This window comes from Hippocampus bargibanti, linkage group LG10 (assembly GCF_051943395.1).
Source record: "Hippocampus bargibanti isolate YZ-2025 linkage group LG10, ASM5194339v1, whole genome shotgun sequence".
In the NCBI taxonomy this organism is placed as follows: Eukaryota; Metazoa; Chordata; class Actinopteri; order Syngnathiformes; family Syngnathidae; genus Hippocampus; species Hippocampus bargibanti.
This window is the reverse complement of record NC_142743.1, coordinates 21,734,884-21,759,897: the sequence shown is the minus strand read 5'-3', so window position 1 is coordinate 21,759,897 and position 25,014 is coordinate 21,734,884. Positions and strand designations below refer to the sequence as shown.

The window sequence follows — 25,014 nt, the reverse complement described above, 5'->3', positions numbered from 1 at the left end:
ACAAAAAAATGGTGTCGGTTGTTCTTTAAAACAAAAACAAAGAAAAAACCGACTGCATGCACAAGCAAGATAGAAGATGATGGCACAGATGAAAAAGCGAGAAAGGCTTCAGTGGGGTGATGTTTTATTGCTTAGGTCTGGTAGAATCAGGTGTCACCTTGCTACCTACCTGCTGGCTTTGAAGCCTTTGAGCTTCTGCACAAAGAAGCTCTCCAGAACCTCGGCACACTGGTAGAAGGGCGAGTCGCTGGGGTTGTAATAGCGGCAGTTGTCGAAGATTTTGGTCATGTCCGCTACAAAGTCCGTTAGCCTGACATACTTGCGCTTCTGTAGCCTCTCCTCCATGGTGGAAAGATCTAAGAAAAAGAACATTGAACACACACGGACGGCCGCAGGCCTCAATGTGATTTTTGGACGTGGAGTGCATGATGGGGATAGTTTAAAAAAAAAAAAAAAAGTAGCATGCTAATTGGCTTCATATATCACGTGGGCGGGTGAAACGGCTTCGCGGCTGTGCTTCAAACACATCAGACGTGGTAACCTCGAGAACCCCAAACCACCCATCCAGGAATCCAGTGGCATGCGACTTTGAGCAAATATCAAAGGACCTCCTTCTTCTTCATCATCAGATCATCAGAGACCTGAACGTCAGACTCGACGGGCCAACTAACAGGGTCTTTTTCTTGTGGTGGCTGGACTTACAGGAGCAAAGTGTGTGTGTGGGAGGGTAGTTTCTTTTCCACCGGCAGTCTGGCAGATCCAGGCCAACTCATTAACAGTTTTGTTTGTGCAAACGTTCAAAAAGACCCCGTTGACGCAAGTCTCACATTTACATGGCTGGTTTGATTTGAGATGCAGAACTTCCTCTCTGCAGGCCTCCGGGCAGCTCGAGCTTTGAATGTTTCCGTTAGTCAGACTGTGTGTCATTTTTCAAAACACTATAAAGAACTTAGTGAATGAAACAAGTGAAAAGATCGAAAAACACAAACGAGACGTGGTTTGCTATCGAGTGGAGTACTTTTGCTATTGTGGGACCGAAAAAGACCCCACCACAGGCTCGTGTTAAGCCAACGAGGACAAAAAAAAATTACAGTCGGGCAGGAGAAGGAGATCGTAAAAAAACACAAACAAGGTGTGCGTTTGTGTGACTTAACGTCCCAGTATGCTAAGTCGACCATTGCTAAGTGTGGCTCAGGGTGTTTCTGTGTTGTTTAAGCAACGGTCTCAGGCAATAGAGGAGGTTGAAAAACTTCTGTTGATTTGGATTGATGAAAAAAAGCTAGTAGGAGACAGTGTGAGAGTATTATCACCGAGAAAGCACAGCAACTTCACTCGGATATCATCAAGAGGCAACTGCATCAACGGCCATTACAAATGTAAATAAAACGACTTTATTATACACTACAGTTTATTTCTTTAATTACAATACAATAGCATATTTATTATACATAAAATAAGGTATATTTTATGTAGTTTTACGGCTTATTTAGTAGAAAATTATGTTTTATGGGGACATGGAAACGGATTATTCTGATTTTTAATGGTTTCCTATGGGAAATTAATGTTTGGGAGACACACTTTTAGTCTTACACACACTTTCTGGGAACCAACTAAGTTCGTAAGATGAGGTATCACTGTATTGACTAATGAGACTTCACTGATGGTATTTGGCTTTGAAAAATAAAAAAACAATGGATTTTACATGATTGTGTGGGGTAAAATTCAAAGCCGGTCAAGGAATAAAAAAACGGATTTATAGATACATATGAAAAAAAGGATCAATAACCACTTTCTCAGAACATACGTGAACATTCACTCACCCATTGGTTCCTTGATAACTTTATAGTAGTCAGGGGCGTCGCTTGTATCGACTGGCTCGAGGAATGGCCACGCCATTTTGTGTGCCTACAAAGGAAAACGAGAAAGATATTTGAGAAATCTAAAATCAGTCTGTGAAAGTGACAGTGCAAACATGTAGGTCAACAGTGATGCGCCCTACGAAAGGAGATGAGGAGTGTCGGAGGAACACCAGGAGGAGAGAACATACTAGGGAATAAAAACGGCCAGCCATAAGATCGGGTTAACAAAGAATGCTTTTGTTTGATTGCTGCTCCACTCAGGAGGGGCATTGAGTGGGTGTGTTTGGACCTTTAAAGGACAACCGACGTCTCCGGACAAGTTGTGTCCATAATTTGTAAAATGGCTTCAAATGACTTCTACTGAGCGTATTTTACAAAGATTCCACCGCATATAGCTATATTTTACGTTTTAAGAGTCGTGCTGAATATTCCGGAAGTCTTCTTTTTGAGTTGGTGACGAGTTCGTACGTGACGTCACTGAAGGAACGCCCCTGACCGAAAAAAAAGGACACATTGTAGCAGGCCCTCCATCACGTCAATGCTTGTTTGGTCGGAAAACCTCATGTTGCGCCAGAAGAGGGCGTCCAAGCTCCATATAAGGAATTTATCAGCCTGGGGAAACGCAATACACTGTCATGTCTACAAGAGATCACCATTTTCTGCCTCTTTTTGGGTGAGACATTTCTCCCCAAGGTTGCCCCAAAAATGGCACGGAATAAATTCTTTAATCGATTGCAAACATGTATGCTTTCCTCTTCAGAACTATTTGAATCATATCAGCTCAATTTTTTTGCAGATTTTGGACACTTTTAAGTCATTTTTATTGGTGTTTTGCATTTGACTAAAAATATCATACTGCGTGTTTTAGGTATTTTAGATGCTATAAAACGTTTTTCTGATGTCAGTTAGGAAACAAAAAAGTGATGTCGGTTGTCCTTTAAAGGATAACTGAGGCCTCCGGACAATTATTCAGGAAGTCTTGTGACTTTTGGACCGTTTGTGTCCCACTCACCGTTAAGGAGCGCAGGATTCTCCGGAGGCCTTCATAGTCTTTTTCAGTGAGCGGCGTGAGGACCGTCATCGCATCCTCTGTCGACTGGCATTGCGGGCATACATATTCGTCTATGTGGTTCGCTTCGCTCTGCAGGATGCCCACACAGCGACCGTGGTACCAGTTCTGACACCGGTCGCAACCAATATAGAACCTAAGAGTGGGCGGGGGGAAGCAAGTGATGTTTTTAAACAACACAGGGGACAGTAGTTGTCCTGAAGCATCATGGTCCTCGAGTGGTGGCAGCATTAAAACATGCTTTGGTCAAAAGTGAGAACGATACTTACTGTGATTCATCGTACGGTGTTTGACAAATGCAGTAGAGCTCCTCCTTGGTGCTCTTTCGGCCCTGTTTACATTCCAAACATATATAGTCGTCCATATCCTTGGCAGCTTTCTCCGTGATTCCCACACATTCGCCGTGATACCAGTTGGTGCACAGGTCACAGCCAATGTAGAACCTTCAGAACCAGGATGAAGTTAACGCTGTAGAAATGCTAATGATATTTTTGCAGATTAAAAATAAATTGTACCTACAAGGATGTGCTAACAGATTTAAAAATCAAAATGGTGTTTGATCAGGCTGATTAGGAATCCATTTTTTTATAATATAGTAACCCTCCCTGCCACGTCCCTTATTGAGGTTTATTTTTCGCTCTATACGCAGTACAGTGAGACCTCAACTTACAAACACCTTATCTTACAAACTTTTCGTCTTACAAACGTCAAATTTCTGAAAATTAAACCTTATAATAAGCACTATTTTCATAATACACACCCACCACGGCTGGCGGAGTGATCTTCGGCGGAAGCACACGAACGAACAGCACCAACAGTCCTTATGGAAGGTGACTCTCCTTCCATAAGCCATCAACGACCATCAAAAGGGTAAATAAAACTTTATTTTACAGCACAGTTTATTTCTTTAATTGCAGTCCTCATGTAATGTGCCTCTCTTTCCAAACTGCAATTCCCTTTCACCTCCAACGCCATTCCATCAAGCCATAAATGACCATCACAAATGTAAATAAAGTGACTTTATGATACAATGCAGTGTATTTCTTTCATTACAATATAATAGCACATTTATTATACATAGAATAAGGTATGTTGTGTGTAGTTTTAAGGCTTATTTAGTTGAAAAGTATATTTTATGGAAACCCGGGAACGGATTATTCCCATTTTAATGGTTTCCTATGGGAAAATGTTTTTGAGATACACACTTTTCTCCTTACACACTCTGTCTGGGAAAAAAATAAGTTCGTAAGTTGAGGTCTCATTGTATTATTATTCTATTTTTTTATCCTCTGGGGATCATAAACCAAAAACTTGGCTCTCTCATACTTGGTTTCATCATAGGGCGTCTTGCAGATACAGTAGAGTTTGGTGTCCTTCTTGGTGTCTTTGCAACTGGTGGTGGAGATCATCTTCTTTTTCTTGGACTTAGCTGACGTTAGACCCTCCCTCTCCTCTTCACGTTTCCTTTTGTGTGTGGGGAGGACGGCGGTGACGTCGTGCTGCTGAGTGGTTATGTTATGCACACGGGCTTGAGGATGTTGTGGCTGGTTGTGAGAGGTGGAAGTGGCGGCGGCGGCGGTGGCAACTTGGGCAGCCTTCTGCGCTGCTACTCTCTCCTTCTCTCTCCGCATTCGCCATAGGTCTTTCTTTAGCTCCTCCTGAAGAGAAAAACGTAACATAAGATATAACAAGATCATTGAGCAGGAAGTGTTTGGGCAAACAAATATATCCAGCCATGTTTCAATTTCACAGGTCTGCTGTATACCTGGGCCTCTAGATGGAGCTCCTGATCAAGAAGCACTCGTTTCTTCAAGATATCATTCTTCAGTATCTCTTTGTGGCGGTAAAGAAGCGACGCGAGCTTGTTGGCGTTTGCCAATCTCTTCTTAGACTCCAAAACTTCCTCCTTCTTCTTCCTCTTGGCCTCCTGCCTCTCATCTCTGTCTATGCGGTCCAGGAGGAACTTCATGACCTGATTGCAGACAATCATCCTGTACGAAAACACACAGCAGAATATGATCCCTCTCAAATGTTTGTGGTGGATTATAAATCGACAAACAACAGTAGGCAGAAGATGATATGCCGTAGACTAGCTCATGTCTATCAATAATTGATATGAAAAAAGTCTACACAGGAAAGGCTCAATGAAACTGTATTTTTTTGTTTGTTTGTTTGTTCCAACAATTTATTGTATTATGCGGACTATATGGCGCACCTCCAATGAATGACATAGTTTTGAAACTTTTTCCAAATACAGTAGAAGGCATTGGATTACAAGGCCCTTGGTTAGCTATTGAAAAAAATGAAGGCTTTTAGGCTTCTTAAATGTTATGGTTATTAAAATGGCTACCACAATTCTTATGAAAAAAAAAATGGTAATTCTACAGAAAATTACAGAAAACAATGGACAAGACAAGACAAGCCTGGAAAAGAAAACACCAACAATGAAGCCTTTCAAAGGGCGCTGACCATTATCTGTGTGAGTGATGCTTTTCGGCTGTTGGATGAACAGATGTCAAGTGAGTTTTGAGATGTTCTGTTTATTGATGTTTGACGAGTATGGGGGTGGAGTTGAGAGACATGCTGGGAGATGAGAACTAGAAGGCAAACATGGGAAATGATGGGTTTTGCAGAAGGATAATTCAAGGTTTCAAGGTCCAATCAGGGTTAAGTTTTTGGAAGTTGCCTTCCTTATATGAAAAAAGAGACACACTTAAACATATTGAGTTGAAAATTGATCCAGGATGACAGTAAATGTGGCTAATATATGACTGTGTCATTTGTTCGTTCACCCGTGTCTGCGACATTCACGGCTAGGAGAAAAAAATTGCCGCTTTCAGTGAGCAACATAGCGCCTTGCCAGCTAAGCGTTTGTGTGAACGGCATACAAACACACCCGTGGCTGACAGGGTCAAAGACAGGCCACAAACACACACGCTGCAATTTTCATAATACACACCCACCACGGCTGGCGGAGTGATCTTCGGCGGAAGCACACGACCGAACAGCACCAGAGGTTAAGTTACCAACAGTCCTTATGGAAGGTGACTCTCCTTCCATAAGCCATCAACGACCATCAAAAAGGTAAATAAAACTTTATTTTACAGCAGTTTATTTCTTTAATTACAGTCGTCATGTAATGCGCCTCTCTTTCCAAACAGCAATTCCCTTTGACCTCCAACGCCATTCCATCAAGCCATAAATGACCATCACAAATGTAACTAAAGTGACTTTATGATACAATGCAGTGTATTTCTTTCATTACAATACAATAGCACATTTATTATACATAGAATCAGGTATGTTGTGTGTAGTTTTAAGGCTTATTTAGTTGAAAAGTATATTTTATGGAAACCCGGGAACGGATTAATCCCATTTTAATGGTTTCCTATGGGAATTTTTTTTTGAGATACACACGCCTTACACACTCTGTCTGGGAACCAATTAAGTTCGTAAGTTGAGGTCTCACTGTATATGTAAATGTTCAAACTGTTGTATACATTGATTTATCCATTGAGGTTACTGAAGGGTCAAGACAAATGGACTTCTGATTGATTGAGGGGTGGGCATCATGTCCTTAACAGGACTGTCAGGTGTTGGCAGAGTGACCTTTTGGGCTGGAATCGTAGAGAATGAGCCCTAATCCCTTTTAGGGTGTCTAAAAGTTTCAAAATGACAGACAAAATAAGTGGAGTTTGTAACTCACGCAAGACAATGCACCAACCAATGCAGGAAAAGACATGATTGAAGCTTTAATTGTTTGGGGGATTAAAAAGGGGCAAGGAACAGGGGGTCGGGAAGGCTGACCGTGTGGCCACCTCCATCCACTGACCTCAATTCTTTTGAGAATTTGTGGAACAACCTTAAAAGGATCTATAAGGGCGCTGGCTGGTCACCATAGAGGCCTATTTGTTTTTCAGTGTTTGTACATAATCATTTGGAACACTGTATGTATGTATTTATTTAAAAAAAACAGCTCATGTGTGACTGTCTGAGTAATGCAGTGATTTCTCAAATGTTTTGCAGGAAAAGCCCAAAGAGGTGACGCGGAAACAAGGAAAACGGATGGAAAACAAGCAGAAACGGAATGCCAAAGGCGCTGTTGGGTCGAAGTCACGCTAGTCTGACTTTGGTGTTTCGGGTTTGTGTGAATGGACACAGTGTTGACACAAACACGTGTGTGTCAGAGTCAGCGAACGGTCAAGGCATCATCTATCTACAACGTGAACATAGAGGACGGGAAGGTGAAGAGAACATGTTGACATTACGTTCTCTCTCTGGACGGTCCAAAAGAAACTACACTCTGGCTACTGCAACATTTAAAGGGCAACCGACATCACTGTTTTGTTTCCTAACTGACATCAGAAAAACGTTTTATAGCATCAAAACACGCAGTGTGATATTTTTAGTCAAATGCAAAACACCAATAAAAATGACTTAAAGTGTCCCAAAAAAATGAACCCGGAAGTGGCCAGTTTCAGAAGGTCCCGCCCCCTTGTTCGTGGTGTCACACCAAGACGTCTTGCCTTGCTCGAGAATCAAAACAATGGCTTCAGATTCGGAGAAGATGCTTTCTTGTTACTCATCCAGTTATGAATATGAATCGAATAGTTCTGAAGAGGAAAGCATACATGTTTGCAATCGATTAAAGAATTTATACCGTGTCATTTTGAGGCAATGTCACACCCAAAACAGGAAGAAGATGGCGACAAAGCTCCGTGTGTAATAAGAATACATGGGCTCAAAATGTTTGTCACAACACACAAGGATTCACCATCACGTTATTCATGTGTTTTCCTTCTAATCTCGGCATCAACACAAAGTTTTCAGACCAAACAAGGTACCGCAAAATGCATTGACGTGAAGGAAGGACTGCTGCAAGTTCTTTCTCAGTCAGGGGCATTCCTTCAGTGACGTGACGCGAAGACTCGTCATCAACTCGAAAACAAGACTTCCTGAATATTCACCGCGAGTCTTAAAACGTAAAATATAGCTATATGCGGTGGAATCTTTGTCAAATACGCTCAGTAGAAGTCATTTGAAGTGATTTTACAAATTATGGACACAACTTGTCCAAAGGTGTCGGTCGTCCTTTAAGAGAGAAGGCATAGTGATGTTATTCACTTGTACTAATTAAAAGAGCGAGAGAGGCAACTACTATTAAAACGCATGAATGAACCGATTAGCCATTGTATCGTCACTAGTTGGGTTACACGGTGGCCATGCAGCTGTTCATAGTTGCACACTCTTATATTCCCTGTGCTGCGCTTAGAATCAACACATTGTTGATCTGACCAATAGAAGGGACACATACGCACAAACACACAACACAACTGCACACAAAAACAGCGAACCTCTGATTCTCTTCTCTCTCCTCAGGTGTCAGAGTCTTCTTCTGCTTCAGATATTCAATTAATGCATTCTGCTTCATCACAACCTAGGAAAGAGAGTTTATTGAATTATTTTTGGAAGGACATGGATATCCAGTAGTACCTTACCCATGCGAATTAAATTAATACTGTATTGGAAGGCAGTCCGTTTTCAAGGTTCTCAAAAAGGTTCAATTAAGCAAGAGCGATTGTACGATTTACTGGCATACAGGTTTTAATATGCAATTATGTGTAATAATCTGTAACAATAACTTTGTAAAACCAAAGTGGTTTTATATTTAGTTCTACTATCTATGTTCGTTGTGCATTAATGTAAAATTGTAATGCATGCACAACATATGCTAATCCACATATGCTATCCTAACCCACTCTCGAGGACTTGCACACTGCAAGAATCCGAACAAGGGCGCGGAAAATCCTACTGGACCCTCCGCACCCTGCCCACCACCTTTTCCAACTACTCCCCTCAGGCAGGCGCTACCGATCCATGCACACCAAATCCAGCAGACATTTAAACAGCTTCTTCCCCCAAGCCATTAACTCTTTGAACTCTTCAACAGTAGCCAAAATGGAACTGTATAGTGCCACTTAGCAGTTTTTTTGACGACGATACTAGTGCAGCGTGTTCTACCGGAAACAAATTCCTTGTGTGTCCTACATACTTGGCAATAAAGATGATTCTGATTCTGATATGTGGAACTGTCTTGTCGTCAATGCCTGTTTTTAGCTCAATGAAAAACTTCAAAAAAATCGGTTCAACTAAGTTTCACATGTAACACTCGCAAGGTCTTGTGACTAATATCGTCCGTATTTCCATGCCAAATTATCATGAATATTCATAGCTCAGTTTCGGTATAATGAAGTTGCATGGTTGTGATGTCTTCCTGAGCCCACACCTGTTTCTGAATGATGTCTTTCTGGCTAACCGAATTGAGGGCTTGCTCTTTCTTGGCTTCTGCAGCTTGTTTCTTCTTCTGCTGTTGCTGCTCTCGGAGCTGCTGTATCCTCTGCAGCTGCTCCTGTACGGAAGCAGCCTGGATGGTCACAACGTTCCCCATCTGCAAGGACAACGATTGTGAGACATGAAAGGTCACTCCAAACTAAGTCAGTAAAGGCAATAAATAAATATAGGCAGGCTCAATTCAATACAGCAACATTTTTGTTTCTTACCGCAGCAGTGAAATTTAATCAACCACAGTACATCACGCGTCTTTTGGGTTTTCTTATGCAATTCATTTTCTGCTTGGGGCAAATCAGAATTTTTTGGGCATTAAAATAGACTAAAAATAGACTTTTATTCTAAAGTTAGATGATCCCAAATCCCTAGAAAGCGAAAATATCTTCCATCAAGTGTCTCCAGTTGGTCCACAAAGCTGCTACTTGCCTCTTGACTGGTACTCATAAGAGGGAGCACAAACAGTAATTAATTCTACCATGGTCCTCTGTACATTTTAGAGGTCATTTTAAGATTCGATTCGTTTGAAAATGTTGAAATGGCCTCATTTCCGGATTGAGTGAACGCTGGCGCGTGTGGCTGCCGCTGCTCACCCGCAGAAAAAAATATCCTGTGACTGTAAAGTGTCCTTGAGAGTTTTGAAAGGCGCTTATAAATGAAATGTATTATTATTATTATTATTATTATTATTATTATTATTATTATTATTATTAAGAGTCATTCGTGTGATCAGTCAAACACAGTATTGTGAACTCCATACAGTTGACCATGACACATGAGCCAATATGTGCAACTGAAAATCAAATGACTGGACTATCCTATTTCTTTATCACTATTTTTAAGTACAAAAATACAATATGTACTGTATTGATTTCAGTATCGTGAGCTTTAAAAAAACATATTGACAACTTCCCCAAACATATCGTGATAATTACACTGTTAAGTACGTATTCGGACCTTTGGATATTGTAATATCCCTGTGTTGGGAAAGTTGGGATTTAACTAAATTATCACACAGCAATCAAATGAAGTAACGTATCATCAGATTGTTTGCATACCTGTCCTCCCCGAGCTGAGGTGAGGCCGGCCTGCTGTATCTGAACAGGAAGCTGAAGTTTAAAGTGCTGTGGTAAAGATGTGCCACTCTGCTGAGCCTGCAGCTGGGCCAATACCTAATGCACCCACCGAGAACAAACACAAATGTAAGACAATGGTGAAGAAAATAGCAAATGGTGTCAAAAAATTGGGTCTGACCAGGCACACCCTTAAAAAAATGCAGTTGAATATTCCATTTGGATTGATCAGGTACAGTATATCTATATTTTATGTCTATGTATATTGGTCTATGAACAAGTACATAGTAAAAATCTCGAGTTTCTTGAACAGGAATTGTGTTTGTAATTGTACCTGAACTTGCTGCTGAAGACCAGACATGATGATTTGGGGGGTTTGCTGCAATTGCAGCTGTGCAGTTCCTCCCTGTGTCGTCACCTGCAGCGAGGTGGGAGATTGAATGGGCATGTGGGCCTGCGTCTGTGGGGGTAATTGGCCCTGCGGGGTGGATGCAGACGGCGAGCTGGTGGCCACCAGAGTTGCCGCCGCCGCCGGCTGCACCGGGGCAGCTGCCTGTTGAGCGGGCTGGGCCGGCGTTTTCGTGGAGTCCGAGTTGGGCTGGCACGAGGGTGTGGTGCCTGCAGAGATTTTCAAGTACAGTAAAGTCTCGTTATATCGGTTATATCGATAGTACTGCTTATTACGATACTATTTCTATGAACGCAAGGAAAAAATTTACATGCCGCAGTATCGGATATATCGATAGTCCGGTTATATCGATATTTTTTCCGACTCCCGAGAATATCGATATAACGAGACTTTCCTGTAGTTGATGAAAGATAGTGTGAGAAACCAAAATGACCATCTAAAGGTGTTTCCAGTCATACCCGTGCTTGCCGTGGGTGTCGTCACTGCAGATGGGGGTGTGAATAAGAAGCGCTGCATCTGACCGTTGGGCAGAGTTGCCTGCATGAGCTGCTGGCCGGGACCCGGAATGACTGTGACTCCATGAGGTATGACCTGAAGCTGGCCAGTGGTCTGGCCTTGACCTTGAATCATTACTGTAAGAGCCTGGTGGGACCCACCAACACCCGAGCCAGCCTGCTGCTTCTGTATGGAGACAGGCACATAACACATTTTAATCACATTTATGTTGTTCAACATCAGTTTTCCAGCTTTGGCAAAGAGCACCTTACAGCCATCGTAATAGGGTGGTAATATGGAATATAATATATAATATGGAAAGTGACTCTCCTTCCATAAGCCATCAACGACCATCACAAAGGTAAATAAAACTTTATTTTACAGTACAGTTTATTTCTTTAATTACAGTCCTCATGTAATGCGCCTCTCTTTCCAAACAGCAATTCCCTCTGTCCTCCGATCTCCAATGCCATTCCATCAAGCCATCAATGACCATCACAAAGGTAAATAAAACGACTTTATTTTACAGTATAGTTTATTTCTTTAATTACAGTCCTTATGGAATGTGACCCTCTTTCCAAACAGCAATTCCCTCTGACTTCCGACCTCCAATGCCATTCCATCAAGCCATCAATGATCATCACAAATGTAAATAAAGTGACTTTATTATACAGTGCAGTGTATTTCTTTCATTACAATACAATAGCACATTTATTATAAATAGAATAAGGTATGTTGTGTGTAGTTTTAAGGCTTATTTAGTTGAAAATTATATTTTATGGAAACCTGGGAACGGATTATTTTCATTTTAATGGTTTCCTATGGGGAATTTTTTTGGGGGATACACACTTTTCGCCTTACACACTCTGTCTGGGAACCAATTAAGTTCGTAAGCCAAGGTCTCACTGTATTAAAAGCAAATACATGGAGCCTCTTCAAAGAAAACTGTTAAAATAGGAATAGTAAATGGTATATATCTCCTGGTATAAATATAAACCTTGCTTGTCACAAAAATCAAAGCCGATTCCTAAAAAAATTGTGATAATTCATGGATCAATAACTAAGTGAGCAAGAGTGATTGACAACTTTAGTATCATGTCATGAGGAGTGGTCACTAACCTGTGTTAGCTGAGCAATCTGTGCGATGGTGAGTTTGACCTGGCCAGATGTTGTTCCAGTCGTAGCGGGGGTGGTTGGGCTCTGGCCAGTCACAGTGGCAACAGGGCTGGCTCTAGAAACTGAGGTGGAGACTGTCTGCCCTTGTAAGATTTGACTTACGACTTGTTGGCTAGCTTGACCTGAAAAGAAACAGGTAGCATGTGTAATTCTTGCATTGCAAATCAAACAATTGTGATATAAAGAATATACAAATAAAACAAGCTATAAACAGAAAATTACCTTGCTGGACTACAAGCGGCGTTCTGATGATTGTTTTCCCCATAGGTCCACCCTGCTGTATTGGTGTTCGAATCGTTGCCATTCCCGGCTGGATCTGACCACCAGGGGAAAAAATAGATACTATGTTCACTGACAAACAAAAGAATGATTTGAGAACAATCAGGTTTATCATAATATGTCCTAAGGGTAAGTTTTTTTGGGGCATGTGTGTAAAAAAGTGTCGTGTACCGGCTGTTGGGTGCCTGGAATATTAGGCCTGATGTTCACAGGCGTCGTTCGAGGCAATTTGATAAATGTCTGAGCACCACCCGTTGTTCCGGAGGGAATGATACCCAACACTTTCTGTTGCACAGCACCTGATTTGGGGTAAGTAAAAAGACAGGACACAAAAAGTCAGAGGATGTGGAAATATATATCAGTAATCAGAAAACCTTTATTCGTCCCACAATGGGGAAATTTGCAGAGCATAGAGCAGGAAAGCACAGCTACAAGGTAACATCTAATGCACAGAACACAGAAGCACTTTTTCTTTGGGACGAGCTAATAATATGGAAGCAAGAATTTTGTGACGCATTGGTATTTTAACCTGGTGGTAGTTGTCGGTTTTGCAATGTCAATGTGCAGACAAAGGACATCTTGATAACGTGTCTCTGATTTCTGAATCAAGAAACCGCGTGTGAAATTTTTTTTTGTCACAGCCGCGTACAGTGAGCCCTCAACTTACAAACACCTTATCTTACAAACTTTTCGTCTTACAAATGTCAAATTTATGAAAATTAAACCTGATAATAAGCACTATTTTCATGATACACACCCACCACAGCTGGCGGAGTGATCTTCGGCGGAAGCACACGACCGAACAGCACCAACAGTCCTTATGGAAGGTGACTCTCCTTCCATAAGCCATCAACGACCATCAAAAAGGTAAATAAAACTTTATTTTACAGCACAGTTTATTTCTTTAATTACAGTCCTCATGTAATGCGACTCTCTTTCCAAACAGCAATTCCCTTTGACCTTCGACCTCCTACGCCATTCCATCAAGCCATCAATGACCATCACAAATGTAAATAAAGTGACTTTATGATACAATGCAGTGTATTTCTTTCATTACAATACAATAGCACATTTATTATACATAGAATAAGGTATGTTGTGCATAGTTTTAAGGCTTATTTAGTTGAAAAGTATATTTTATGGAAACCCGGGAACGGATTATTCCCATTTTAATGGTTTCCTATGGGAAAATGTTTTTGATAACACACTTTTCGCCTTACACACTCTGTCTGGGAACCAATTAAGTTCGTAAGTTGAGCTCTCACTGTATATGGTCCCCAAACACATTGTTGCTTTGTGATTGCGGCTTGATTAGGAAATATTCACAGACCCAATATTCCTAAACACAATAAAATACTGTGAACCAGCTGCCAAATACTACAAATGAGAAGTTGTGCCGAGGATGTATATTGACATGGCTCAATGCATTATTTGTGGGCTTCTCCATTACTAAGTTACCAACTTTTGATCACTGTAACGGTAAATATTAGTGGAGTAGGTAAACAAAATCTTCAAAGTGTCGCTGAAAGCTTACTTGGGTTTCCACCCAACATATCTATCTGGTACCCCTCATAAATTATTCACAACGTTTTCACCTTACAAAGAGAGTGTTTCATATTTGCCGTCCAAGTACACGCGGAGCTGATGGCTCAAAAAGAAATCAGACGAGTAACACTCTTTCTTTCCCTCAGATCTTGCTGTGTGCTTTTCCCCCCCTCTAAACCACAGCCAGGCCGGTAAACCTTTACATCAAGAGTTTCTTACTTCAAACAGCCACCTTAAACCTGGTTGTAAGAATCTCTCTGGTGACAGAAATCAAACACAAATTTCTATGGACTAGCTGTTTTCGGAACTTGATGAGTTGGAACTCCGAAGTGTGGAGAGATAGACTTTTGCTCTAAAAGATGAAGGGGGGAAACAAGAAAACTGAAATCCTGCAATAGAGAGTTACCTGTCTGAGAAGTAGACCTGAGGGTAAACTTGTTTTCCTGCCTAACTTCCTTAAGCCCTTCCAAAACAAACAGTGCGCCCTGCAGGCATGCTGGAAAAATAGACATGTCCATTAAATGGTCACACTCCACCTGAAATTGAGGTTTCTCTTTTAGGGCTACTCTTACAAAAAAAGTCATGAAAATCACGTTCATTTTCTTGAGGATTGCAATGATTTATCTGCACAGGTTTCAAATATGGTCGTTCAGATGCACCCACTTTAAACCTCTACAACTAGACTAGCTTTAAAGGACAACCGATGTCTCCGGACAAGTTGTGTCCATAATTAAAAATGGCTTCAAATGACTTCTACTGAGCGTATTTTACAAAGATTCCACCGCATATAGCTATATTTTACATTTTAAGACTCGCACTGAACATTCCGGAAGTCTTGTTTTTCAGTTGGTGACGAGTCCGTACGTTACGTCACTGAAGGAACGGCCCTGACCGATAAAAGGACACATTGTAGCAGTCCTTCCATCACGTCAATGCATTTTGCAGTACTTGGGTCTGAAAACGTCGTGTAGGACCAAAAAGTGGCAGAAGAGGGCGACAAAGCTCCATGGAAGGAATTAATCAGCCTGTGGAAACGGGCTGATCATTACACTGCTTTGTCGCCATGTTCTGCCTTTTTTTGGGTGCGACATTTCCCACCCCTGATGCCTCAAAATGACACGGAATAAATTCTTTAATCGATTGCAAACATGTATGCTTTCTTCTTCAGACCTATTTGAATCATATTCATAACTGGATGAGTAACAAGAAAGCATATAGAAAGTGGGGGGGCGTACCAGAGGTGGCCACAACATGGGGTCGGGACCTTCTGAAACTGGCCACTTCCGGTTTCAAATTGAAGTACTTTTTAGACACTTTAAGTCATTTTTATTGGTGTTTTCCATTTGACTAAAAATGTATTAATATTTTAGATGCTATAAAACGTTTTTCTGATGTCAGTTAGGAAACAAATAAGTGACGTCGGTTGTCCTTTAAGCAAATGGGAATTTCATATGGACATGTTTATTTTCAAAATATGGTGAAACAAATATCAGAATCAGATCTTGTACAACAGCCAATTAATTGCTCCTTTTTAATGAAGAAATATCCGTCACTCAGCAAAAGACCAGCGCCACAATAGCCCAACATTGAAACAAGGCTAAGAAGAGCTGAATTCTAGTTTAGAGTCAGACTAAAGAAGTGGACCAGCCCTCAACAATCAAACCAAAATAGCGAATTTTCATTGTGCTGCCAGAGCTCAACCAGACATGATGATGACCCACAACAAAGTAAGCAGGTGACTCAATAGCCGGGTGAGGGAGTTGGACAGTGAACAACAGCTACGTTACAAAAACTTTCCCACACCTTAAACCACAAAAAAGCACTTTCACCCCTTCACCTGCCTCTCAGGATTGAGGTGATAAAAGCCAGTGTACCTCCTTGTGACGTTGCCATATTGACTGTGATGAGCTTGCTGTTGGCTGGAAGAGGCAGCTTGGTGGTGACTACCTTCCCACCCACCGTCGTTCCTGTAATGTGAAATGTGTGTCCACCAGTCGTGGTCACTGTGGTTTCTGTGGAAGAAAACACGTAAAAATCTGCAAACATTGTGATAACTACACTCATGACTCCAATAGTAACATATAAAGAGCTAAAATTACAACATTATTAACATCCATGATAATCATGAAGGAAAGCAGTGAAAATATAATTTATTTAGTAAGATTTGACTTGGTAAAAAAATAAAAATAAAAGAATCATTGCAAATGTACAAGCATTTAGTCATCAGCTGTTTATTAGCTGAAGAAATTTCGATTGTGTCACGTTCTACAAAATTCTAATGTGTTTTAATGCAGTACCTGGTGAGTTTTGACTCTGCTTAATCCACGAGGCAAATGATTGCTGGAAGTTCTTTGTCTGCTGATATTTGACAGGCGTGCCCATCTTTGAGGACAGCACCACTTTGCCACTAGGAGTTCCCTGGCCTGACAGTGAAGCCACCATGACCTTTGGCGTCACGGCGGCTGTTGAGGGAGTTCCTGTTGGAGTGACCGTGACTGATCCTGGTTTCTGCTCCTGACGTTTCTGAAAGCATAAAAAAATCTATTTTACCAGAAAACAAGAATCGGGAAATGAGAAGATTAAAACATACTTTTAGTGGGGGAAAATACATGTGCCATACGATAAGGTCAACTCAAGTGATTGAATGAACCCAATCAATGTCTCAGCGTTCTGCTTAGTGAGATACAGTGATGATAATATGACCCTTCTCACCTTAGCTTGTTCAGCTGCCTGAGCTTTCTCCTTCTCAACCCTAGGTCATAAAAAAAAACATTTTCAAAAAGGTAATTTGTAAAGGTGATTTTCTAAAGAGTCACAGCATTTAATAACACAATAACATCAGTCTTCTTTTTCTAACCTTTCAGAGAAGGCTCTGATTTCCCAGAGGTCAAGTTCCTCCTCAGCGACCCAAGTCTCGATCACTACAGGGCCTGTCTGCTTGGGAGGTTCAGGTTTCTTGGGACGCAAGGCACTGGAGCGCAGCCCTTTCCTCTGTGGGGTGTGGGTTTCTGTCATTGGGGGCACATTAAAAGTTGTTCGGGTGTTAACTGATGATTATGTCAACAAATCATGGCTATTTATATCTCAGGTTAGTCACTGAAGATTGTTGGGAATCTCAGAGCATATAGAAGTTACCTTTGGGGGTCTCAGGTGCTCCCAGGGGACAGATAATTTTGCGGATGCAGTACTCCGAGCGTATGCCATAAGGTCCCACGTCACGCCGTTTGATGATCTCTGTGGTGGTGATTTCTGTGTCTGACGTTTCTGTGGTAATGAGTGGGGATAGGGCTGGGTTGGTATGACGATGAGGAGGAGAGCCTGAAAAATGGAGGAAATGTTCTCCAACATAACGCCTGTGTCAGCCACAGGGGATTGGATGTTTGTATTTCATTCTCTGTGTTTCTTCTCAAGGTATGAATGCATCCACAAACAAACCTTATTTATGTGTTTCTGGCAATGGTAAAAATTGAGGTGAACACGTCAATACCAAAACACGTCACCTAAAATTTGATTGCTCCCAGAGAGAAACCACATTTGGCATAAGGGGGTGGAGTATTAGCTCTACCTGTTCGTGTCGTACCGACAGCCGCAGATGGCTTCACGGCCATGTCGTCCCATCTCAAACAGGCCCAGAGTAGTCTAAGCATCAGACTCACACCAGCCAAAGTGTTCACTGTTTGCAAGCGATACCTGCATACACATACAATAGTTGAGCATTAATGATTCGTAACAGATCTGTGCACTTTTTGCACTTAAGTTACAATCACTCTCCAATTATATAGCAAAAGGTAAGTAAATACAATTATACTTGCTGGTGAAAAACGAGGAAAACTGGTGGGAGGATCAGGTGGTTGTGTTGATGAATGTGGTATTTTTGACTGTCTGGAGACATTTTATTAGTGTGGCATGACAGCATGACTGCCTGTGACTACTTCAGAATGCAGACAGCAGGACAGTTGTAGAAAGTGAAGCAGCGTAAAAAGGGGATGATGTGTGGGTCATTGTATTTTCAAATTTTCACTTGTAAAATAATAAATGCAGTAAACCCACTTTGTAAGGGGTCAATTAATATTATCTTATATCAAGGCAAAATCAGAAACAAAAGCCAAGTTCTTAACTTTATGTTACATCCACTCTCCAATTATAGATATTGTATATAATGTAAAGTAAACATCCCAGCTTTTTTTAAATGAAAAAAAAAAAAATACTTACGGATCAATTAACTGAGAAAGCAATTTCTTGGAACTTATGTCTGGCAGATGGATGAAATATGAGATACAGTAAAGTCTCGTTATATCGATATCGGATATATCGATAGTCCCGGTTATATCGATACTATTTCTATGCACGCACGGAGAAAATTACATGCAAACAGGGTCGGATATATCGATAGTCCCGGTTATATCGATATTTTTTCGGACTCCCTTGAATATCGATATAACGAGACTTTACTGTACTTTTCAAAATTATAAGGCATAAATGCAGCTTTGGGCGTTTTTAATATGGTAAAATTGGAGAATGTTTTCCCCGGCAAATAGGATTGTTCTAATTCCTTTTGCGCTCTCTAAAATAAAACAAACAAAAAATTAAAAGAGACATAATTTACCTCCAGGTGATGCCAAATGTAGGTCTGGGGGAAGGATATGGCCAAATATCCTGGGCCGGCTTGGCGTTGTAATTAAAAACGGCCACTTCGCGGAATCCTCCCCGCCTTGCCAGCAACTTCAAGTTGTCATGCGGCAACACAAAAATACTCTTCCGGTTGCTCTTCGTGACAAACTTGCGATACGAAGGAAGCGCAGTGTCCGAGCGCACCTTCTTCGTGTGGGAGAATTTGCGGAGGCGAACCCGGCCCCGAGTTGACTCTTCCTGGGAAATGTCTAGAGGTGTTGCACCACCTGTGTTGGTTGATGATTTAGTGCCCAAAAGGGTTGTATCCGTTTGCTGTGCCATGACGTCACTTGGGCTGTCTTCTGACGGACTAGAGGAAGAGATTTTTGTCACTGTTGTTTTTGTCATGGAGGTGAGGGTGAATACCGCGCTTTCCGTCGTTACAACTGGGGTTACAGATTCTACAGATGCGGTTCGAAGTAGTTTTGTCGCACTGGACAACACAGTAGAAGTGCCTGTGGAGGTGCTGGTTACTTCGGTGAAGGGCGTCTTCAACTGGGTTGTTGTCTCTCGCTCAATGTTTTCTACAAACTCGTCACTTAAACTGGACTCCTCCGCTGAAGGTATCGGCGAGGGAGCCATTCTGATGATCTTGACGACAGGCATGGATTTAGTGTTGATGACGCTGTTGTGCTGCTGAGATCTCGGAGTCTCGGCGTCTAACGGATCACTGTTATTTTCCATCTTTGATATCTTCACAGGAGGTTTGTAATCCTCATCCCGCGTCATTACGTTGCTCTCAAATGTTTCCGCAGGTGTTGAATCCTTTTCTACAGAATGTATATGTTTGTTTATAAGAGCCAAATCTCCATTTACCAAAGGCTTTTGTTCTGCGCTGATCTTTGGTGAAATATCTTCATCTCCGACTTGTCCAATGCTGTTCGCCTTGGTTTTGCTTGTCAGCATGCCATTATTTGGACTTACCGCCGAGTTACCCAACTGGACATCGCCCCCCAGATCATCCTTACCATTTATATGTGGGAGAGGAGAACCTGAAACAGGAGAACTGGAGCCTTCGCCATCTTTCATATTTTCCTGGTTTTTGTCAGGCCCCATGCCATTTGTCTCAGAGGCTAACTCCACTGATCTTAACGTCTCTGGACTTTGTTGTGGTTGATTGGGAAGAGATGTATTCTCACTGCTAATTTGCTCAACAAGTTTTGTATGGCTCCTTACTGAATCCTTCTTTCTACCAGTGTCCATATTAGGTACCTCAGAGCCTATATTTTCGATAAGCCCATCATCAGTAGTATTTAAACAAGTGCTGCCTGTTTGTTGCTCTGACGAGCAATCTTTAGGCTTCAAAGTCCTTTCTGTGGACCCATCCTTCAATTCCTGGGACAATGTGGTGGTTTGGTTTTGTGGTAAGGACACATTTCTTTCTGTATCTGAACAGTAACTGTCTTTGGGTGGTGAATTAGGAACCGAAGAAAGGCAACCATCTCCGTCTTGTGTAGTACTAGAACCTCGAGCCTGATCGTCATCTGGAATTCCACCAACATCTGCAGACCCATTAGTTGGAAATGTGCAAGTTTTCTGCTGTGTCTGAGCCGGAGTCTGGGGCTGAAGCGGTGACTGTGGTCGAACAGGAGTGCCCATGGGTGGCGGGGTTGAGGAGGGGGGGGAAAGAGGTGGAGTACCCTCGGTTTTGGATCCAGACACGTGTTGCTTCATCTTCTCCTCTATTGTGTGCTGCTTCATTCGACGCTCCAAAAGGCTGTCAAGTTTGGAAGACTTGATCTTCTTGTATGCAATTCGGGTGAGGAAGCCTTTACTGACATCTACCACATCGTAGTTAAAAGGACGAATGGAGTCGTCTGTAAGCTCTTCCTTCACAGTCGATGCTGAAGGAAAAAAGAAGGCTTTGTTATTATTAAAAAATACATTAAAATTTGAATAATCTCAGTACTTGAATTGATATATTCTTACTTTGCTCATCATCTGATTTTATTTTAGTGGGAGCCAACTCCGTCTTCAATTCTGAGTTCTCAATAGGCCGTTCCTCAGATTTTTCCATTTCACATGCAATTTCTTTCTGTTCCTCTTCACTCTTTTTACTCGATGCCAAATTGTCTTGGGAAGCTTCAGGGGAGGGTGTGGATGCTTCGTTATTTGCTGTATCACTGATCAAGCCAGAGACTCTTTGGAGATCAGGTGCATGTAGACTGGGTCGTTGACTCAGATCCAAGAGGGTGCATTTTAGACCAAGTTTAGCATCTTGAGGTGAATGGGTGTTGTGGTGGAAAAAAAGACTACATTAAAATACATTTTAAACAACAAAAAAAATGTCAAATGAAATGACCATCAGTGAATGTTTTTTCTCCCCCAACCTTCAAGTTCCTTGCGGTAGTTGGCATTGGTATTGCCAGGAAGTCTTGGGAGAAATCTTTGGACATAGGTTTTACTTATCCAACTCCAGCCACCATAGCCTGTAACACGATACTCCTCGCCTTTCTGTTTCCACACCTACAAGGAAAACAAAGAGATGCGGAATGAGGAATAATAATAATAATAATGATGATAATAATAATACATTTTATTTTAAGCGCATTTCAAAGCTCTCAAGGACACTTTACAGTCACAGACAAGCATAGGTACTATAATAAATAAAATACAATTATAAATAGAAACAAGAGAAAGAGCTACACAGAAAATGCAATTTTACATAGGTGGGTATTGAGATGGGATTTGAAGGTGGGAAGAGAATCGATTTTACGAATGTTGGGAGGAAGTGAGTTCCAGAGTTTGGGGGCAGAGCAACTGAAAGCTCTGTCCCCCATCGTGCTGAGATGGGCAGGGGGGCACACAGAGCATAGAATAGAAATTTGAGTCGCAGAAACTGTAGAGGTCGAGGCAACAGTAAAGTTGTTTGGGAGTGAGAAAATAATGTGTGAAATGAATGGAAAAAGAGTGAAAGCAAAAAGGATGTTTGGTTGCTCACCACCAATTGCGAAACCACGAGAACAAGTTTAGCTATCATTGATGGTAAAAAAAAAACATTCAGATTCAGGTCAGTAAGTACGACCTACCTGGTGTTTAACTGGAAAAGTGTATTTGACCCAAGTGGCCTGTTGCATTGTCTCTTCTTCCTCCAGCTTCTTCTCCCTTTTTTTTACTTTCTCTTTCTCCTCACGCTCCATGGACGTCATGCGATTTAACCTGAAAATACAATCAAATTGTTCATCTAATAAAACGAATTTAACGTGACACACGCATGCTTCATTTAATGAAAAGTATATTGAATTCAGTCTTAAATCCTGTGACCTGAACGTGCTTGAAGCCTCATAGTGGTTATTTTTAGAAGCCTTCAAACAATTTAGGGCGATTACAAATATCAACACAGGAGACTTCAGGAGGTACACCTCAAAAACGTAATCACAACCATTAAAACAGTTGTGACCTGTTATTCCCTTAATGACTGTGTGAAAAAATTGTCTACAAATTTAGATAATTACCGTAACCTCCTTTCTGATGGGAAAGGGAGGCTCTTTGAGGGAAATGTTTCTTAAATGAATGAGGGGCACCTATTTGGGTTTTGGGGGCTTTTTTTACTGTTGTATAACAAACAGCTTTGTGTAAAACATTTTGAGACATGGGCAAGCTTATTGGAAATGCCTCTCGGTAGTTATGGTCTTAACTATTGCTCTTTGATGCTTAATTGCTCACACCCATTTTCATGTCCCAACTCCAAAATGTTAGCTCTTTTAAAAAGGAGTGTTGTGTTGAAGCAGTGGTCACTGAGAGGCATAAGTGGGTGGTACTAGTAGCGGACCTGCAGTCTAAATATTATTACTTGCGGCCGGGGTGGGCCTTTTGATTTGATCTGGTCAGGATCACCGCTGCCTCCTGAAACGGTTCGACTGAGTACACACTTCCTTTGTTCATGCACAGAAGCCTGCCTGGTTTCAATAGTATATCAATGTTTGTATCTGTAGGAAAGCTTTGGTATATTTATTTATTTGAACTGAAACTGTCAAATTGCTGCAGTTTATATGAAAGTATAGCAGGACACACATAACTTTAATTCAATTCAATCCTTTTGGCCTGAAGGTCTTCATCAGACCAGCTAAGTGCGCCGACAACAGTCAGTTTTTCTCTGAAAATACTATTATGCATAAGACATGCACATATATAACAAAATGATGTATGCGATGTGTACCTGGTGTGGCCAAGTGAGTCCTTCCAGACTGGCATGCTTGCCACAGGCTTGATGGCACATTCCATGATGGCCAGAGCTAGGGCAAACTCTCTGGCTTTACTGCACATTTGAACAGCTTTGATCCAGTTGGCCCTACAAAGCAAACGATTTCCAAACACATTCCTTGACATGTTTTTGATTTCAACACAAAGATCGGTGATCAGATGGCACTAGCTCCAAGAGAACAAGCTCATGTTGGGCAGTGTAAGTAAGTTGCTACATGATAGCTACGTTATGTTCAGCTCGTACCCATACCTGTGTGAAGCCCAATTGTGATGCATGAATGGAGATGGAACATTGTTCTCCAGTTGGATGATGGTGAGCCTTATTGTAGAGATGGTGATAAGCTTGGAACCGTGGATGGACCCATTCCACTTGAATTCTCCCGCTGGCGTCATGCAGAACTTGTGGGAGAGATGCCGCCTTTTGTCGTGATCCTAATGAATGATGAGGGTTAAAACAATAAGAGACACCATGGCAATATTAAAGTTAAGTTCTGCGAGGTCAGAGCGCAACTTACCTCTCTGTGCTGATGCTTGTTGAGGGCCAGTGTGTTTGTGCTGTACTGGTTATGATAGACACGATATTTGCCCTCCTGACCGAGCTTGAAGAATTGGCAAAGTGTGCCCTTCATCACCACATCTTTGCTGCGTGTACTGACACGGGTGACATCACCCTGAGCGTTCACAACTAGAATCTACAGATGTAGGAAGATATATTTTGAGGTTGTTAAAAGTTCAATGGGATAAATAAAACATCAACACAGGATGTTCAAAACTAGGGAAAGTTTCCTTCAATTTGCTATGTATTAATGTCTTGATCCTCAATTTCACTGCTAGCTTTAAAAGACAACCGACGTCCACCGCATATAGCTATATTTTACGTTTTAAGACTCGTGCTGAATATTCCGGAAGTCTTGTTTTTGAGTCGGTGACGAGTCCGTACGTGACGTCACTGAAGGAACGCCCCTGACCGGAAAAAAGGACACATTGTGGCAGTCCTTCCATCACGTCAATGCTTGTTTGGTCTGAAAACCTCGTGTTGCACCAGAAAGAGCCAGAAGAGGGCGTCCAAGCTCCATGGAAGGAATTTATCAGCCTGTGGAAACGGGCTGATTTATTCCTCACAACAGCTCGGTGGCCATTTTCTGCCTCTTTTTGAGTGAGACATTTTCCCTCAATGTTGCCTCAAAATGGCACAGAATAAATTCTTTAATCAGAATCAGAATCATCTTTATTGCCAAGTATGTAGAACACACAAGGAATTTGTTTCCGGTAGAACACGCTGCACTAGTATCGTTTTCAAAAAAACTGCTAAGTTGCACTATACAGTTCCATTTTGTTTTGTTTGTACAGTTCCAATCAATTGCAAACGTGTATGCTTTCCTCTTCAGAACAATTTGAATCATATTCATAACTGGATGTGTAACAAGAAAGCATATTCTCCGAATCTGAAGCCATTGTTTTGATTCTCCAGCAATGCAAGACGTCTTCTAAAAATGCCCAATTCGCAGCTCAATTTTTTGCAGATTTTGGACACTTTAAGTCATTTTTATTGGTGGTTTGCATTTGAATAAAAATATCCGCCTGCGTGTTTTGGGTATTTTAGATGCTATAAAACGTTTTTCTGATGTCAGTTAGGAAACAAAAAAGTGACGTCGGTTGTCCTTTAAAGGGTGCGGATTTAACGGTTGGCAATATTTGGCACAAGGCCAAACTCCATAAGTAAAAACATTGTACGGGTGTTCTGAATATAATCGTGTTGGTAGACCAGGAAATAATGAGACATATACACCAGTTTTAGTTAATCTCAGGGGAGAAGACATTGCTCAATCAAAGGGCTCAGTTTAATATCGATACATCACCAAACACAGAAAACAACTATGTATATGTATA

General features: G+C 41.4%; 1 protein-coding gene across 4 annotated transcripts in view; it reads right to left on the bottom strand.

Moving 5' to 3' along the window:
- The window catches only part of LOC148892913 (nucleosome-remodeling factor subunit BPTF-like), a 39,371-nt gene that overhangs the window by 3,265 nt on the left and 11,092 nt on the right, over positions 1–25,014 (bottom strand). For 2 of the 4 annotated variants that reach the window (XM_089005742.1, XM_089005743.1), the window contains exons 8-34: positions 23,640–23,816; positions 23,375–23,556; positions 23,081–23,212; positions 21,951–22,080; positions 21,252–21,387; positions 20,851–21,138; positions 18,857–20,765; positions 17,816–17,940; positions 17,386–17,568; positions 17,108–17,258; positions 16,963–17,002; positions 16,548–16,773; positions 16,125–16,262; positions 12,877–13,004; positions 12,649–12,742; positions 12,370–12,548; positions 11,214–11,436; positions 10,681–10,964; positions 10,332–10,445; positions 9,215–9,376; positions 8,283–8,365; positions 4,694–4,919; positions 4,255–4,586; positions 3,198–3,371; positions 2,872–3,064; positions 1,821–1,905; positions 170–356 (exon numbers count right to left, since the gene is read on the bottom strand). In XM_089005742.1, coding sequence (XP_088861868.1) covers positions 170–356; positions 1,821–1,905; positions 2,872–3,064; positions 3,198–3,371; positions 4,255–4,586; positions 4,694–4,919; positions 8,283–8,365; positions 9,215–9,376; positions 10,332–10,445; positions 10,681–10,964; positions 11,214–11,436; positions 12,370–12,548; positions 12,649–12,742; positions 12,877–13,004; positions 16,125–16,262; positions 16,548–16,773; positions 16,963–17,002; positions 17,108–17,258; positions 17,386–17,568; positions 17,816–17,940; positions 18,857–20,765; positions 20,851–21,138; positions 21,252–21,387; positions 21,951–22,080; positions 23,081–23,212; positions 23,375–23,556; positions 23,640–23,816 — 6,281 coding nt within the window. The remainder of the gene's footprint in view (positions 1–169; positions 357–1,820; positions 1,906–2,871; positions 3,065–3,197; positions 3,372–4,254; positions 4,587–4,693; positions 4,920–8,282; positions 8,366–9,214; positions 9,377–10,331; positions 10,446–10,680; positions 10,965–11,213; positions 11,437–12,369; positions 12,549–12,648; positions 12,743–12,876; positions 13,005–16,124; positions 16,263–16,547; positions 16,774–16,962; positions 17,003–17,107; positions 17,259–17,385; positions 17,569–17,815; positions 17,941–18,856; positions 20,766–20,850; positions 21,139–21,251; positions 21,388–21,950; positions 22,081–23,080; positions 23,213–23,374; positions 23,557–23,639; positions 23,817–25,014) is intronic. The other 2 variants (XM_089005744.1, XM_089005745.1) reach the window with 2 other exon arrangements.